Source organism: Podarcis pityusensis (assembly GCF_964106645.2).
Source record: "Podarcis pityusensis genome assembly, chromosome: 1".
NCBI lineage: Eukaryota > Metazoa > Chordata > Lepidosauria > Squamata > Lacertidae > Podarcis > Podarcis pityusensis.
The window spans coordinates 62,409,640-62,422,235 of NC_138028.1; the positions used below are offsets into that span (position 1 = coordinate 62,409,640).

Below are 12,596 nucleotides of genomic sequence, written 5' to 3' on the forward strand. Positions count from 1 at the left end.
GGCAACGTTGCTCTCTCCCTTCCTGCCTCTCCTGGGCCCGCGCTTCCTGGCGCACGCCAATCGCAAGCACAGCCTTGGTCAGCTGATCCATCCCCTGTGGGCGGGGTGCGCGGGAAAGTTCATCCTTAACCGTTGGGGACAACCCCTCCTCGAATAACATCTGTATGGGTTCGGAGCCCAGTTCCCACCCGAGGCGATGAACTATCATGGCAAAGCGCGACCAGTAGTCCCTGACTGACTGGCTCCCCTGTTTACAGTTCATCAATTCCCGCTTCGTCACACTTTTTTGAACATCAGTGGAAAACATCGCGTCCATCGCTTGGAAGAATTTCCTCAGGTCCTGCATGGCGGAATTCTGCGTCGCCATAAGGGGTCTGACCCATTCTCTGGCCCCGTCCTGCAGGTGACCCACAACATATGCCACCCGCGCCGCGTCGTCTTCAAAATCGTTATGCTGCAAGTCCAATGCGTACTCTATTTCCGTTCTAAACGCACTGTATTCTTGCGGCTTCCCCCCAAACTTGTGCACCAGTCCCGGTACCTTCCTTGCTATGGGGGTGGGTCTGACCTGTGCATCTTGAGACCGCCTTTCGTCCAGCCGTGCCGTCAGAATGGCCACATGCTGCTCCAAATCTCGGTTCCTCTCCTCCAGCGTTTGCCCTCCAGCTGCTCCCCCTTGGGTGCCTGCTTCTCCGGGCTTGCTCATGATGCTGCCTGCCTGCTGCTGCGCACGAGCAACTTTTCAGGGACTGACGGATTGCTGTAATGAGTATGAGTTACTCGTGCGTAAACTGGTGCCTCTCTAGGCTGATTTGCCTTGTTAAACCTTTCTGACTGCACAGCCCCTTCTGATCATGACTGTCTCAGTCACTAGCAGAATCCGTCAGTGGGCGTTTCTTGAATCTCTTCCAACATAAGAGTTGTTTGACACCCAATCTCCTCCGCCTCTCACTGCGCGGGAGCCTTCTGCGCAGGGTGGGCGTGGGTAGCGGGGGACCTGTCCCCTCCTCACTGAGTTCCAGTGAAGAGTCCGTGAGCCCTCTCTCCGATTTTCCCATCTGCTCACTTTTGTTCCTGGTGTTGCGCTTAAATGCTTCCCCCTCCACTGAGTCGCCTCTCCCCCTGCTGCTGGGTCCTTCCCCAGCATCATCCAGGAGCCTCCCCTTCGCCTCTCGCTCTGATGTCAGTTCCCTGACAGTATGTATGCACATGCAGTGAGTGAAATTATTATGTTTTATGTCTTTTAAACTTTGTAACTAACCTTTCTTCTTAGACAAGATCTCACGTAGTTATATCATACATACTCTTCCTGAACTACAGTCAGTATTTGCACTAAGGATGTCATATTTAGAATGTATTTCTATTGTTTTTTATTTACACAGCACCTTTAATATACATGACAGCTTAAATATACATATCAGTTACAAAATAAATCTGTGTCCTGCAGAGCTTACAATTTAAATGTTAATAATAGGGCAGACAGCAGAAGGAGATGGGAGAAGCAAACAATAATTTTAATTTATTTCTGATATTACTCTAGGAGCCCTTGCAAGAGCCACAAATGCTCTCCTCTATTTTATCTCAGTTTTGCGCTTTGAAGAGCAGGTTCAGATAAGATGAGCAAAAATTTGGGGAACAATCTTGGGATTGGTTGTTTCAGACAGGCACTGAACATAAAGCAGGGGGGAAAACACAATGAAAACAAAACTGAATGGCTACTTTAGATTAAGCCTAGTAGCAAGGGGAATTATGAGCCTCTCTAGCAATGCAGGATGGTGTCACACAAAGTTTGGGAACCTGGATTCCATGGACCAGAGTCCATAGAGGTGAAACCATTACGGAACCCATAATGGCATCACTTTGTAGTCCTTCTGATAATATACCTATCTACTGTGTCACCAGCCAGTCTCTAAGTTGTCTTGGTGAGGTGGGGAGGACAGATTTTTATTATTATTATTTAAAGCACTATTACTTCACTCTTCAGTCAAGAAGACCTTGTGAGGCTTCAATACCTGGCTGCATTCAGCTCAGGGGAGATCACAAGGTGTATGAAACTGGGCTGACTAGCACTGACATACTGAAAGGAGTCTGACATTTGCAACGTTTGAGAGTATTTCAGGCCCCAAGCATAGGAGAAACTGAAGTCATCATGGCATTTGTGTCTTGCCATGAGTGTTGTTGATTAAACTGAAGTTTACTTACACAGAGCAAGCTGTTGACAGATTGATGGCACTATAAAAATGCATTTTATAGGGATTTCAATTTGAGGAGATAACAGTACTTTACATTTTAATAGTGAAGGAATCTTTTTGTTGCTGAAATGTGTTTATAGCTTCTATTCTCCCTGGAATATCAGTTTTGCTAGGATATGCTAGGATATGTAATTAGCTACTTTTAATACGGAGAGAACAAGTTAACAGTGCACACTGTTGATTCATTTTTTAATTTGGGAAAAGATAGAATGTACAGCTGCAGTACAAAGACAATTATGCTTAAAGAGAGATATAGATATATAAACAGTAACAGAAATAAAGTCACTTACAGTGCAATCGTATGCATGTCTATGCAGGAATAAGCAATGTTTAAATTACATTGCTTATCTGTGTTTTGACTATTTAACTCTGAAAGCTAAAATTGAAAAATAATGTAACGTCATATTTATTACTGTCTTGCAGATCTCTGGTCCAGATCCCTACACTCTAGGGCATGTAGAGAAACACTTTTATTTTCAGTCTGAAATGAGTGTATGCTCAAAGAAAATTGGTTGGGAAGTGGTTTGTCAAAAACACAGAGTGAGTTCTGAAGGTTATTTTAAAAAAATCCACCAGTGTTCTGATAAATTATTGTTTCCCATTCCAGAAACATCTGTTTGGATTCTGAAACCTCTAATTCTAAAGATAGTTATGAAAGTTTTTCTGCTCCAGAGGTGTCTGTGATGAGTAGAGTAGTTACAATTCTATGGTGAACTCTTGTGTACATGAGATACGCATAATAATAATAATAATAATAATAATTTATTATTTATACCCCGCCCATCTGGCTGGGCCTCCCCAGCCACTCTGGGCGGCTTCCATAGAAACCAAAAATACAGTAAAATATCACACATTAAAAACTTCCCTGAACAGGGCTGCCTTAAGATGTCTTCTGAATGTCAGGTAGTTGTTTATCGCTTTGACATCTGATGAGAGGGCGTTCCACAGGGCGGGCGCCACTACCGAGAAGGCCCTCTGCCTGGTTCCCTGTAGCTTTGCTTCTCGCAATGAGGGAACCGCCAGAAGGCCCTCGGCGCTGGACCTCAGCGTCCGGGCATAACGATGGGGGTGGAGACACTCCTTCAGGTATACTGGACCGAGGCCGTTTAGGGCTTTAAAGGTCAGCACCAACACTTTGAATTGTGCTCGGAAATGTACTGGGAGCCAATGTAGGTCTTTCAAGACCGGTGTTATATGGTCTCGGCGGCCGCCCCCAGTTACCAGTCTAGCTGCCGCATTCTGGATTAGTTGTAGTTTCCGAGTCGCCTTCAAAGGTAGCCCCACGTAGAGTGCATTGCAGTAGTCCAAGCGGGAGATAACCAGAGCATGCACCACTCTGGCGAGACAGTCCGCAGGCAGATAGGGTCTCAGCCTACGTACCAGATGGAGCTGGTAAACAGCTGCCCTGGACACAGATTTGACCTGTGCCTCCATGGACAGCTGTGAGTCCAAAATGACTCCCAGGCTGTGCACCTGGTCCTCCAGGGGCACAGTTACCCCATTCAGGACCAGGGAATCCTCCACACCTGCCCGCCTCCTGTTCCCCAAAAACAGTACTTCTGTCTTGTCAGGATTCAACCTCAATCTGTTAGCCGCCATCCATCCTCCAACCGCCTCCAGACACTCACACAGGACCTTCACCACCTTCACTGGTTCTGATTTAAAAGAGAGGTAGACCTGGGTATCATCCGCATACTGATGAACACCCAGCCCATACCTCCTGATGATCTCTCCCAGCAGCTGCATGTAAATGTTGAAAAGCATGGGGGAGAGGACAGAACCCTGAGGCACCCCATAAGTGAGAGCCCAGGGGTCTGAACACTCATCCCCCACCACCACTTTCTGAACACGGCCCAGGAGGAAGGAGCGGAACCACTGTATGACAGTGCCCCCAGCTCCCAGTCCCTCAAGATGGTCCAGAAGGATGTTATGGTCGATGGTATCAAACTCTGCTGAGAGATCCAGCAGAACTAGGAAACAGCTCTCACCTTTGTCCCTAGCCCACCGGAGATCATCAACCAGTGCGACCAAGGCAGTTTCAGTTTCAGTTTCAGTTCAGACAGTTTACAGCATAATTTTACACATCATTAATAACAGGAGTAAAAGAATGAGGAGGATCTGCCTACTTAATGAATAGTAAACAAAAAACCCCAGTCATAATAAAGATAAAATTGATAAATCCAGCTATAAATCTGGCCAGGCTTTTTCCTGAAGAATGTCATCACAATTATAATAAACACACTACAGACATCAAGTGACTATGTACATGTTTTCCCTCAAAATGAAAATTCTCTCCATGTAGGGAAAAACTGCCACAAGTGAATCAAATGTTAAACATCATGACTGTGATGCTACCATCTATGCATGCAGAAGCTGTGGCTACATTTACCGTATGTTGCTCTCGGGCCAGCAAAGTAGGCAGTTGCCTCAGGGCAGTGAGCTCCGGATAGCTGGGAAAGGCAGCAGATCAGGCCTCCATGGAGCATGCCCTGCTCTTGTCGGCCATCACCATTGCTTCCTCTCCCTCCCCTGCTGCTCACCTGCTCACTGTCCCCAGCAGACACACAGCAGGGGAAGAGAAGGAGGGGGCAGCCTTTTTCTGTTTTTCCTCTTGTAGCAAAACATGGTGGGCTGGCTCTTGTCACCATGTAAGAGAAACTGGAAAGTACACCGATTCACTGAACTAGAAGGGGAGTGGGGACTTAATTTCAGCCCTTTCCCTCTCCTGGACAGCTCATTCATTCAATTCCACCTTACTTGACAGGGCTACACATATGCAGTCCTGGCTGCTAAATCGAGCTGAGGAATCATATGTGATTGACCAGGGTTCCTGTCCCCTTGTTGGAAGCCGTATGTGTGAGTAAGGCTCAAGTCAATCATTCATTGGCCATGGAATGTGCCCAGCGCATGCAGAATCATTGAAGAGGTGGGGCCCACAAAGCATGTTTCCCTCGCTCCTTCATGCATTCAGACTGAACACCTGAAGAGGTCTTAGCTAGAATGGGATAAAAGGGAACTACAGTAGTCTCTGCCAGCAACTTCTTCAGTTGTAAACTGCTCATTATTTTTCGTCTCATCTGTCATTTCCAAAACTTTTAATGGATAATTATTTCTAAGGTCACCAGGATTTAACTCTTCAGTATAATTGGGCAAAACAATTATTATCTGTCTTTAATTTTTCAGTGAAACGTTAAACATGTATACCCGAAAGTAACCTGAGAGTAGATCAGGTTTTTTAAAAAGGAAAAAAGAAAGAAAAGGATTTAATTAGAAACAATGAATTGTTCTCAAGTATACAATTGCAGTTCACAAAATGAAAGATTCTGAAACTAAATAGGATATGCATATGAAAGGATAATTATTACAATTACTGAATGTTCTTTTAGGAAGGCCCTCTTATACTCAGTGTTTACATATTGTCTCATTTTCTTTTCCTATTTCAATGAAATTAATTAATTCAAGATCCTTTTAATATATAATTGCTTCTGATAAAAACTATGCGCAACATACTGAAAAAAGTTTCATTTGGTAACATAGCATCCAATTTAACTATGAAAGGCCACTTGGAATACACTGTGATCTCTAGGAAGCAGGGAATATTAAAATAAAATAAACATTTCACTATGGTGGGGCAGAAGAGACTTCCAAGGATGTTTTAAAATTACTCTAGAAATATTAGGGCTGGCATAAATTCTGGTGACAGTCCTGTTCGACAAACTAATGGAGGAACTTCCTGAAAACTTAGTGCAATATGGACTTAGTGCAAACACTATCTTTATAAATCGTGCATGACCTTGTGCAAGCGACTGCACAATACCTTGTGTTAGCAGTAGCACACTGATGAATTTTAATTCTCTTTTCTTAAGCAAGGATCTTGCACTGTAATTAAGAGCCCTTTCCTTAGGATCCACTCTACTGATCAGAACAATATTTGAAATCTTCCATTAGATCAATAGTATTCAAGAGTAGCTATGCTTGGAATGTTTATTAGATATTAAGTTTTCTTAAATGTGAATTCTCATTAAGACAACTTTGAGGAACATTGGCTTTTTTCAGCTGTGGTTCACAGGAGCTGATGTAGAGTTCGGATTTCATTAATGGAACTTTAATCCTATTAGAATTTCATGTGTACCATGTGAAAAACAATATGTATTCATTCTGTTTCTGTTCTACATTATATATTGCATAAGTAGGTAGCCTTAGATATAATACACATCATTTTCATGCTATATCACATTTTATGTTCTGTGTTTGTAAGATGTTACATTCATATTTGTTTGTCAGATATACATACGGTGGATTTTTGTTTGCGTGCAACGATGAAACCTAACAGGTCTGTCTGTTGTCTTGAAGAAATGTGAAGTCTATTGTGCTCCCTGGACAGAGTCCTCTGCAAAGTGCTGGGAATTTGTGGAAAATGTGTGGGGATTCCTTGGTAGATTATTTAATATCAAAAGGGTTGCTTAAATGAAGCAAGTCTGGAAACCACTGCAGTAGAGAGAAACAATTGCTAAGACTTTCATAACTGGCACTTGAAAAAAGCAACATTAATCTGTTAAAGTTCACTTCTGATGTTGTGCCTTTGTTCCCAGTACTGAAGTGATAAACTACTTTACTATTACTTCTTAACTTTCATTATGCCTCTCATAATGACTACCCAAGATTGTTTCTCCCTCATTTCCCAGTTACATTTCCTAAGTATAATGATCTCCCCACCTCAACCTGGAGGGCTATAACCTACCTTCTGAAGCAAGCAGAAAGCACCAGACTGTCACCAGTTCCGCTGATTTTCTTTCCAACAGCAGCCCCTGAACCACAGCACAGATTGTTCTGGAGAGCCCTCCAAGTATTTTGGGGACACAAAGGCCCAGGGTGGGAGCTGTGAAAGGCCCCCAGCCTTCTACTCACCATTTTTTGGATGCTAACCATGGCCAGCATATGCGCTTGAGAATTCATTTTAGAAGGCTGAACACCACAATTGATTTTATCCCTTTTTTAACCCCACATTTCTTCCAATGTTCTCAGGGCAGCACAGGGTTAGCTGCATTCCAATTGTATCATTGCAGCAACCCTGTGAGATAGGATAGGGTGAGAAGTACTGGTGGGGAGAGTGCAGGTTTTGTCTTGGGTCTAATGGCTAATCTTCATCTGCTACAGTGATAGATGTTTCATCATCTTTAATGCAAAGTCCAAATGTGCATCATAATTTATCAAAATGGAAACCTATGAACGTTTTTTTCCCCTTAACAATTTTCAAAAGGAATTTAGGAATAATCTAACAATAAAAAGGTAGAGGTTTTAAGCATGATTGACTTCCAAATGACCAATCAATCTGTTGAACCAAACAGCTTTCTACTGCAGGTTTGTTATACAAGTTATGTGGCAGGAGGATTGATTGTTTGTTTTGTTTAGTCGTGTCTGACTCTTCGTGACCCCATGGACCAGAGCACGCCAGGCACTCCTGTCTTCCACTGCCTCCCGAAGTTTGGTCAGACTCATGTTTGTAGCTTCGAGAACACTATCCAACCATCTCGTCCTCTGTCGTCCCCTTCTCCTTGTGCCCTCCATCTTTCCCAGCATCAGGGTCTTTTCCAGGGAGTCTTCTCTTCTCATGAGGTGGCCAAAGTACTTGAGCCTCAGCTTCACGATCTGTCCTTCCAGTGAGCACTCAGGGCTGATTTCCTTAAGAATGGATATGTTTGATGTTCTTGCAGTCCATGGGACTCTCAAGAGTCTCCTCCAGCACCATAATTCAAAAGCATCAATTCTTCGGCGATCAGTCGAGGATTGATACTTCCAGCTTATTGATTCAATGGCCTGTGAATGAAAAAAGGATTTGTGAAAGAGATTCAGACATTAAAGTCAATCAGTTGAACCAAAATGCATGTACACGCTTGTGCATACATGCACGCGCGCGCACACACACACACATTCTCTCTCCCTCTCCCTCTCTCTTTCTTATGAAATGGGATTAAATGATAGGTAGGGCTATGCATATATATTTTGTTTAAAAGACTGTTCTGGCTAAACCACTAGTGGATTTACTGATATGAATAAGAATGTTTATACGCTATTGGGCTCATTATTTTCTATCTTGGAAGGACTGCAAATGGCAGCCATGGCAAGAAAATATTTTTGGTGTCAAATTCTTCCAGGTGCTGCTTTTTCATTCCCAAAATTAGAGATGATTAAACTGGATTTAAATTACAGGGAGATGGATTTGGTTTACGTAGCTTCACTGTACCCTAGAGCAACCTTTCATAGCTAAGGAATTCTGGAATTTCCCTCACTGATGGATTTTCAAGAAAAGAATGGCATCCATCAGAGGGTTTTAGGTTGTTTTGATACCGAGGTTGAACTAGAAAGTCCATCAGATCTTTCCTAACTCTAAGCCATTAGGACATTGCTTTACAAAGGTGAGCTGATGATGTGCAGGAACTGGCATGGGTCATTTCTGAACTTTTCCATGCTGTTCATGGAAGAGTGTTCATTCTAGCATGCCAGGATGATTTCTTTGTCAATTTCAGCTTAGGTGGGCTCTCCTCTTTGAAGGCTGAAAACTCTTCCGTTCTTGTTCTGGAGCACCCAAAACTCCTGGTGTTATTTGGGCGAAGGGGGAATAAATAGCACAATATTTCTCCCCTCTCTTCTTCTCAGCAAAGGCTATTCTCTCCTGAACTTCATCTGTAACCCACTGTAATAAATTTGGATGAAATATCGCACTATGGGTACTCCTACAAAAAACATACTTGCACATACTTAGCTTGATTCACGAGCACCCACTGAGAGGGGTTGATTAGATATTTGGGCTTGAGTCTCCACAGTTAAGTTGGCTATCCAAGTCCTTGTGTGGACTGAAATCCTGCATTCAGTTCACTGGGATTTATAGCTTAGTTGGTAGAGTATGAGTCTGTTAATCTCAGGGTCATGGGTTTGAACCCAACATTGGGCAAGAGATTCCTGCATTACAGGAGGTTGGACTAGATTACCAACGTAGTCCCTTCCAACTCTACAATTCTATGATTCTAAAATATCTAACTTTTCACTGAACCTTCCTAATTTAATTTTCATATTGGTGGAAGAATTCCCATTCACTTTGACATTGCTTTTGCTCAGAGTCTATTTAATATATTTAGCATCATATCTTAATTCAGTGCATGCCATTTTTTATTTTTTATTTTGCATTTCATGCCAACTACCAGCCTGCCAATGCCACACATTAATGACTGAGAGGCTGAAAGTGTCTCTTCCTGTAGTTCTGTAAAGGAAATATGAAAGTCAGACATCTGGATGGTGGCATCTTTGGGAAAAATTAGCAGTAAGCTCTAGCAATTGCCTGTTTGGAAATATTTAGCCAAGAGCCCTAAATGTGATGTCCTTTATGACTTATGAGTTAAAACCTTGCAGGGCAATTCATGTGCAAAAAAAAAAGTTAAATGCCTCATAAAAATGTATTACAGCAGAGATAACCATCTGGTCCAGTGTCCTTTCTCCCTTTCCCTATATAAACACTGGATGTCTCCACAAAGCCATTTAAATTTACAAATAGAACAATTATACTACTAATAATTTTGCTAGTTTCATTGTAAGACATGGTTTCTATTTTAAGAATAATTATTCCTGGCCCCACTAAGCAGCACTGATTCTACTCCCTCCAATATGGGGAATGAGCATATTTGTGTCCATTTGGGTGGTGCTGTGACACTCATTGTCACAAGCCCATCTCCCAGACCATTCATAATTTCTGACATATTCCATTGTAGTAGTAGTAGTAGTAATAATAATAATAATAATAATAATAATAATAATTTATCATTTGTACCCCACCCGTTAGGCTGAGTCTCTCCAGCACTCTGGGCGGCTTCCAACAAAGATTAAAAATACATTAAAATGACATGCATTAAAAATTTCCCTGAATAGAGCTGCCTTCAGATGTCTTCTAAATGTCAGGTAGTTGTTTATCTCTTTGACATCTGATGGGAGGGAGTTCCACAGGGCAGGCATCACTACCGAAAAGGCCCTCTGCCTGGTTCCCTGTAACTTGGCTTCCCGCAGTGAGGGAACCACCAGAAGGCCCTCGGTGCTGAACCTCAGTGTCCGGGCAGAACAATTGGGGTGGAGACGTTCCTTCAGGTATACTGGGCCGAGGCCATTTAGGGCTTTAAAGGTCAACACCAACACTGAATTGTGCTTGGAAATGTACTGGGAGCCAATGTAGGTCTTTCAGGACTGGTGTTATATGGTCTCGGCGGCTGCCCCCAGTCACCAGTCTAGCTGCCGCATTCTGGATTAGTTGTAGTTTCTGGGTCACCTTCAAAGGTAGCTCCACGTAGAGCGCATTGCAGTAGTCCAAGCAGGAGATAACTAGAGCATGCACCACTCTGACGAGACAGTCCGTTGGCAGGTAGGGTCTCAGCCTGCATACCAGATGGAGCTGGTAGACAGCTGCCCTGGATACAAAATTGACCTGTGCCTCCATGGACAGCTGTGAGTCCAAAATGACTCCCAGGCTGTGCACCTGGTCCTTCAGGGGCACAGTTACCCCATTCAGGACCAGGGAGTCCTCCACACCAGCCCGCCCCTCTCCCCCAAGAACAGTACTTCTGTCTTGTCAGGATTCAACCTCAATCCATTAGCCGCCATCCATCCTCCAACCGCCTTGTCCATTATTTCAAATACCAAGGGGTTGTTGAGCTCACTGCAGATGGCTGCACTGGTACAGTGCTAGTCTGCTTTGCCATAATGAATCCTTCTATGGAGAACAAGTCTCCAGAAGTCTATTCTAAAACAATTGGCCAGCTCAAATAGCAGCAGTATGTCATTCTCAGAGGGTAAGTATAACGACGACGACGACGAAGAAGAAGAAGAAGAAGAAGAAGAAGAAGAAGAAGAAGAAGAAAAAGAAGTGAAACAAGGCATGTAGCTTAGTACTTTGAGGTCTATCAGAAAGGAAGCAAGGAAGTGGAACACCTTTGAAAAAATAGCTGGTTCCTTAGGTTGAAGAAATAAAGCAGTGCCTAAGCTACAAATCTATCCAGTGGTTCGAGAAAAATCTAGGATGAAATAAATAGGAGCAGTTAGGAGCACATTTTTTCACACTACCCTATTCAGAAAAGTAGTCTTAGAAGGGGTCAAAAGGAAGCACTTTTCCTACTTCTAATCATGCCCACCCTCAGGTAGGTTTTCTATCTACATGAGCCAACATGTTTGGATATGCAAACATGCATGTGAGATGAAAGAAATGTAAGGAGGTGAAGCAATTTGCATAGAGATGTGACAAGAGTAGAAAAAAATAAGGAAACACTCCTCTTGGCTTTTCTGCTCCACATTACCTATCCTAAAGATGATTTCCTCCACTAGGAGAAGTAAAATCTAGCTTTTTCCACATGTTTGCAACATGTAGTTCATCTTAGAAACATACAATGCAGTATTTATTTACCAACTGTGTATGAAATGCTTATGCTTTGATGGGGATTGTAAATATTTTAACACAAGATGAGATTCCCCACCTCCCCTTCAAATCAATGACAAAACATTCATCTGAACGAGGCTGGATTTAGATACTGTAATAAAATGTTCCCACACCAAAGGCCTCCTTCAATTTATCAATTGTAATATTCCCCAGAGAATCTGTTATATTGACAAGATGGGGTTTTTTATTTCATCTATTTTTCTTACCTTCCAAAGTAAAACTCTCGCACCCTCCTCACAGAAATGTTAGACGAAATAGAGTTATAATTTATACCAGCTAATTTGTTTTTAAATTTCCCACAGGCACAGCAGCTTACAGACTTGGAACAAAAACTAGCAATTGCAAAAGAAGAATTGGAGAAAGCAGCTCTTGACAAAGTAAGAACTCTTCTGAGCACATCTTCCAGCTCTATTAATAGACAGTGATTGCAGTCTAATATGACAACGTAGGATCTTATTCTTGTAAAACTGTAGACATATATTTGATTGTATGCATAATGAGTATTCCCCCTGGAGAGGAGGGCGTTCTTGCAGTATGACAGTCTAAGTACAGGCATTTGTTCATTGAAGATGATGAAGAAGAGCCATCTCTCTTTCCTCTCTCTCAACATGCTCGGTAAGGGGCAAGAGCATCATTATGACTTTTACAACTTCAAATACCCAAATACAGCTGGGACCCAAAAGATGTGATGTTGTAAGACCTATAGCACAGAGCATCATTACAGAGAGAAAATGTGTGCTGTGTGAAAATTTTCTTGAGACAGGAATATGTTGTAAAATATAAAGCAATCTCATCTAGCTAGGTGGCTACTATACCTGGGCTGATGCCAGCATAATGTGAGGTGATTCTTTGTTCCACCAGCAGCAGAGGCA

The 12,596-nt window shown here is 42.7% G+C and overlaps 1 protein-coding gene across 4 annotated transcripts in view; it reads left to right on the plus strand.

Annotated features, from left to right (window-relative positions):
* Positions 1-12,596, plus strand: part of LUZP2 (leucine zipper protein 2) — a 346,882-nt gene that overhangs the window by 276,009 nt on the left and 58,277 nt on the right. For 3 of the 4 annotated variants that reach the window (XM_080983546.1, XM_080983544.1, XM_080983543.1), the window contains 2 exons: positions 2,676-2,792; positions 12,027-12,101. In XM_080983546.1, coding sequence (XP_080839672.1) covers positions 2,676-2,792; positions 12,027-12,101 — 192 coding nt within the window. The remainder of the gene's footprint in view (positions 1-2,675; positions 2,793-12,026; positions 12,102-12,596) is intronic. The other variant, XM_080983545.1, reaches the window with a different exon arrangement.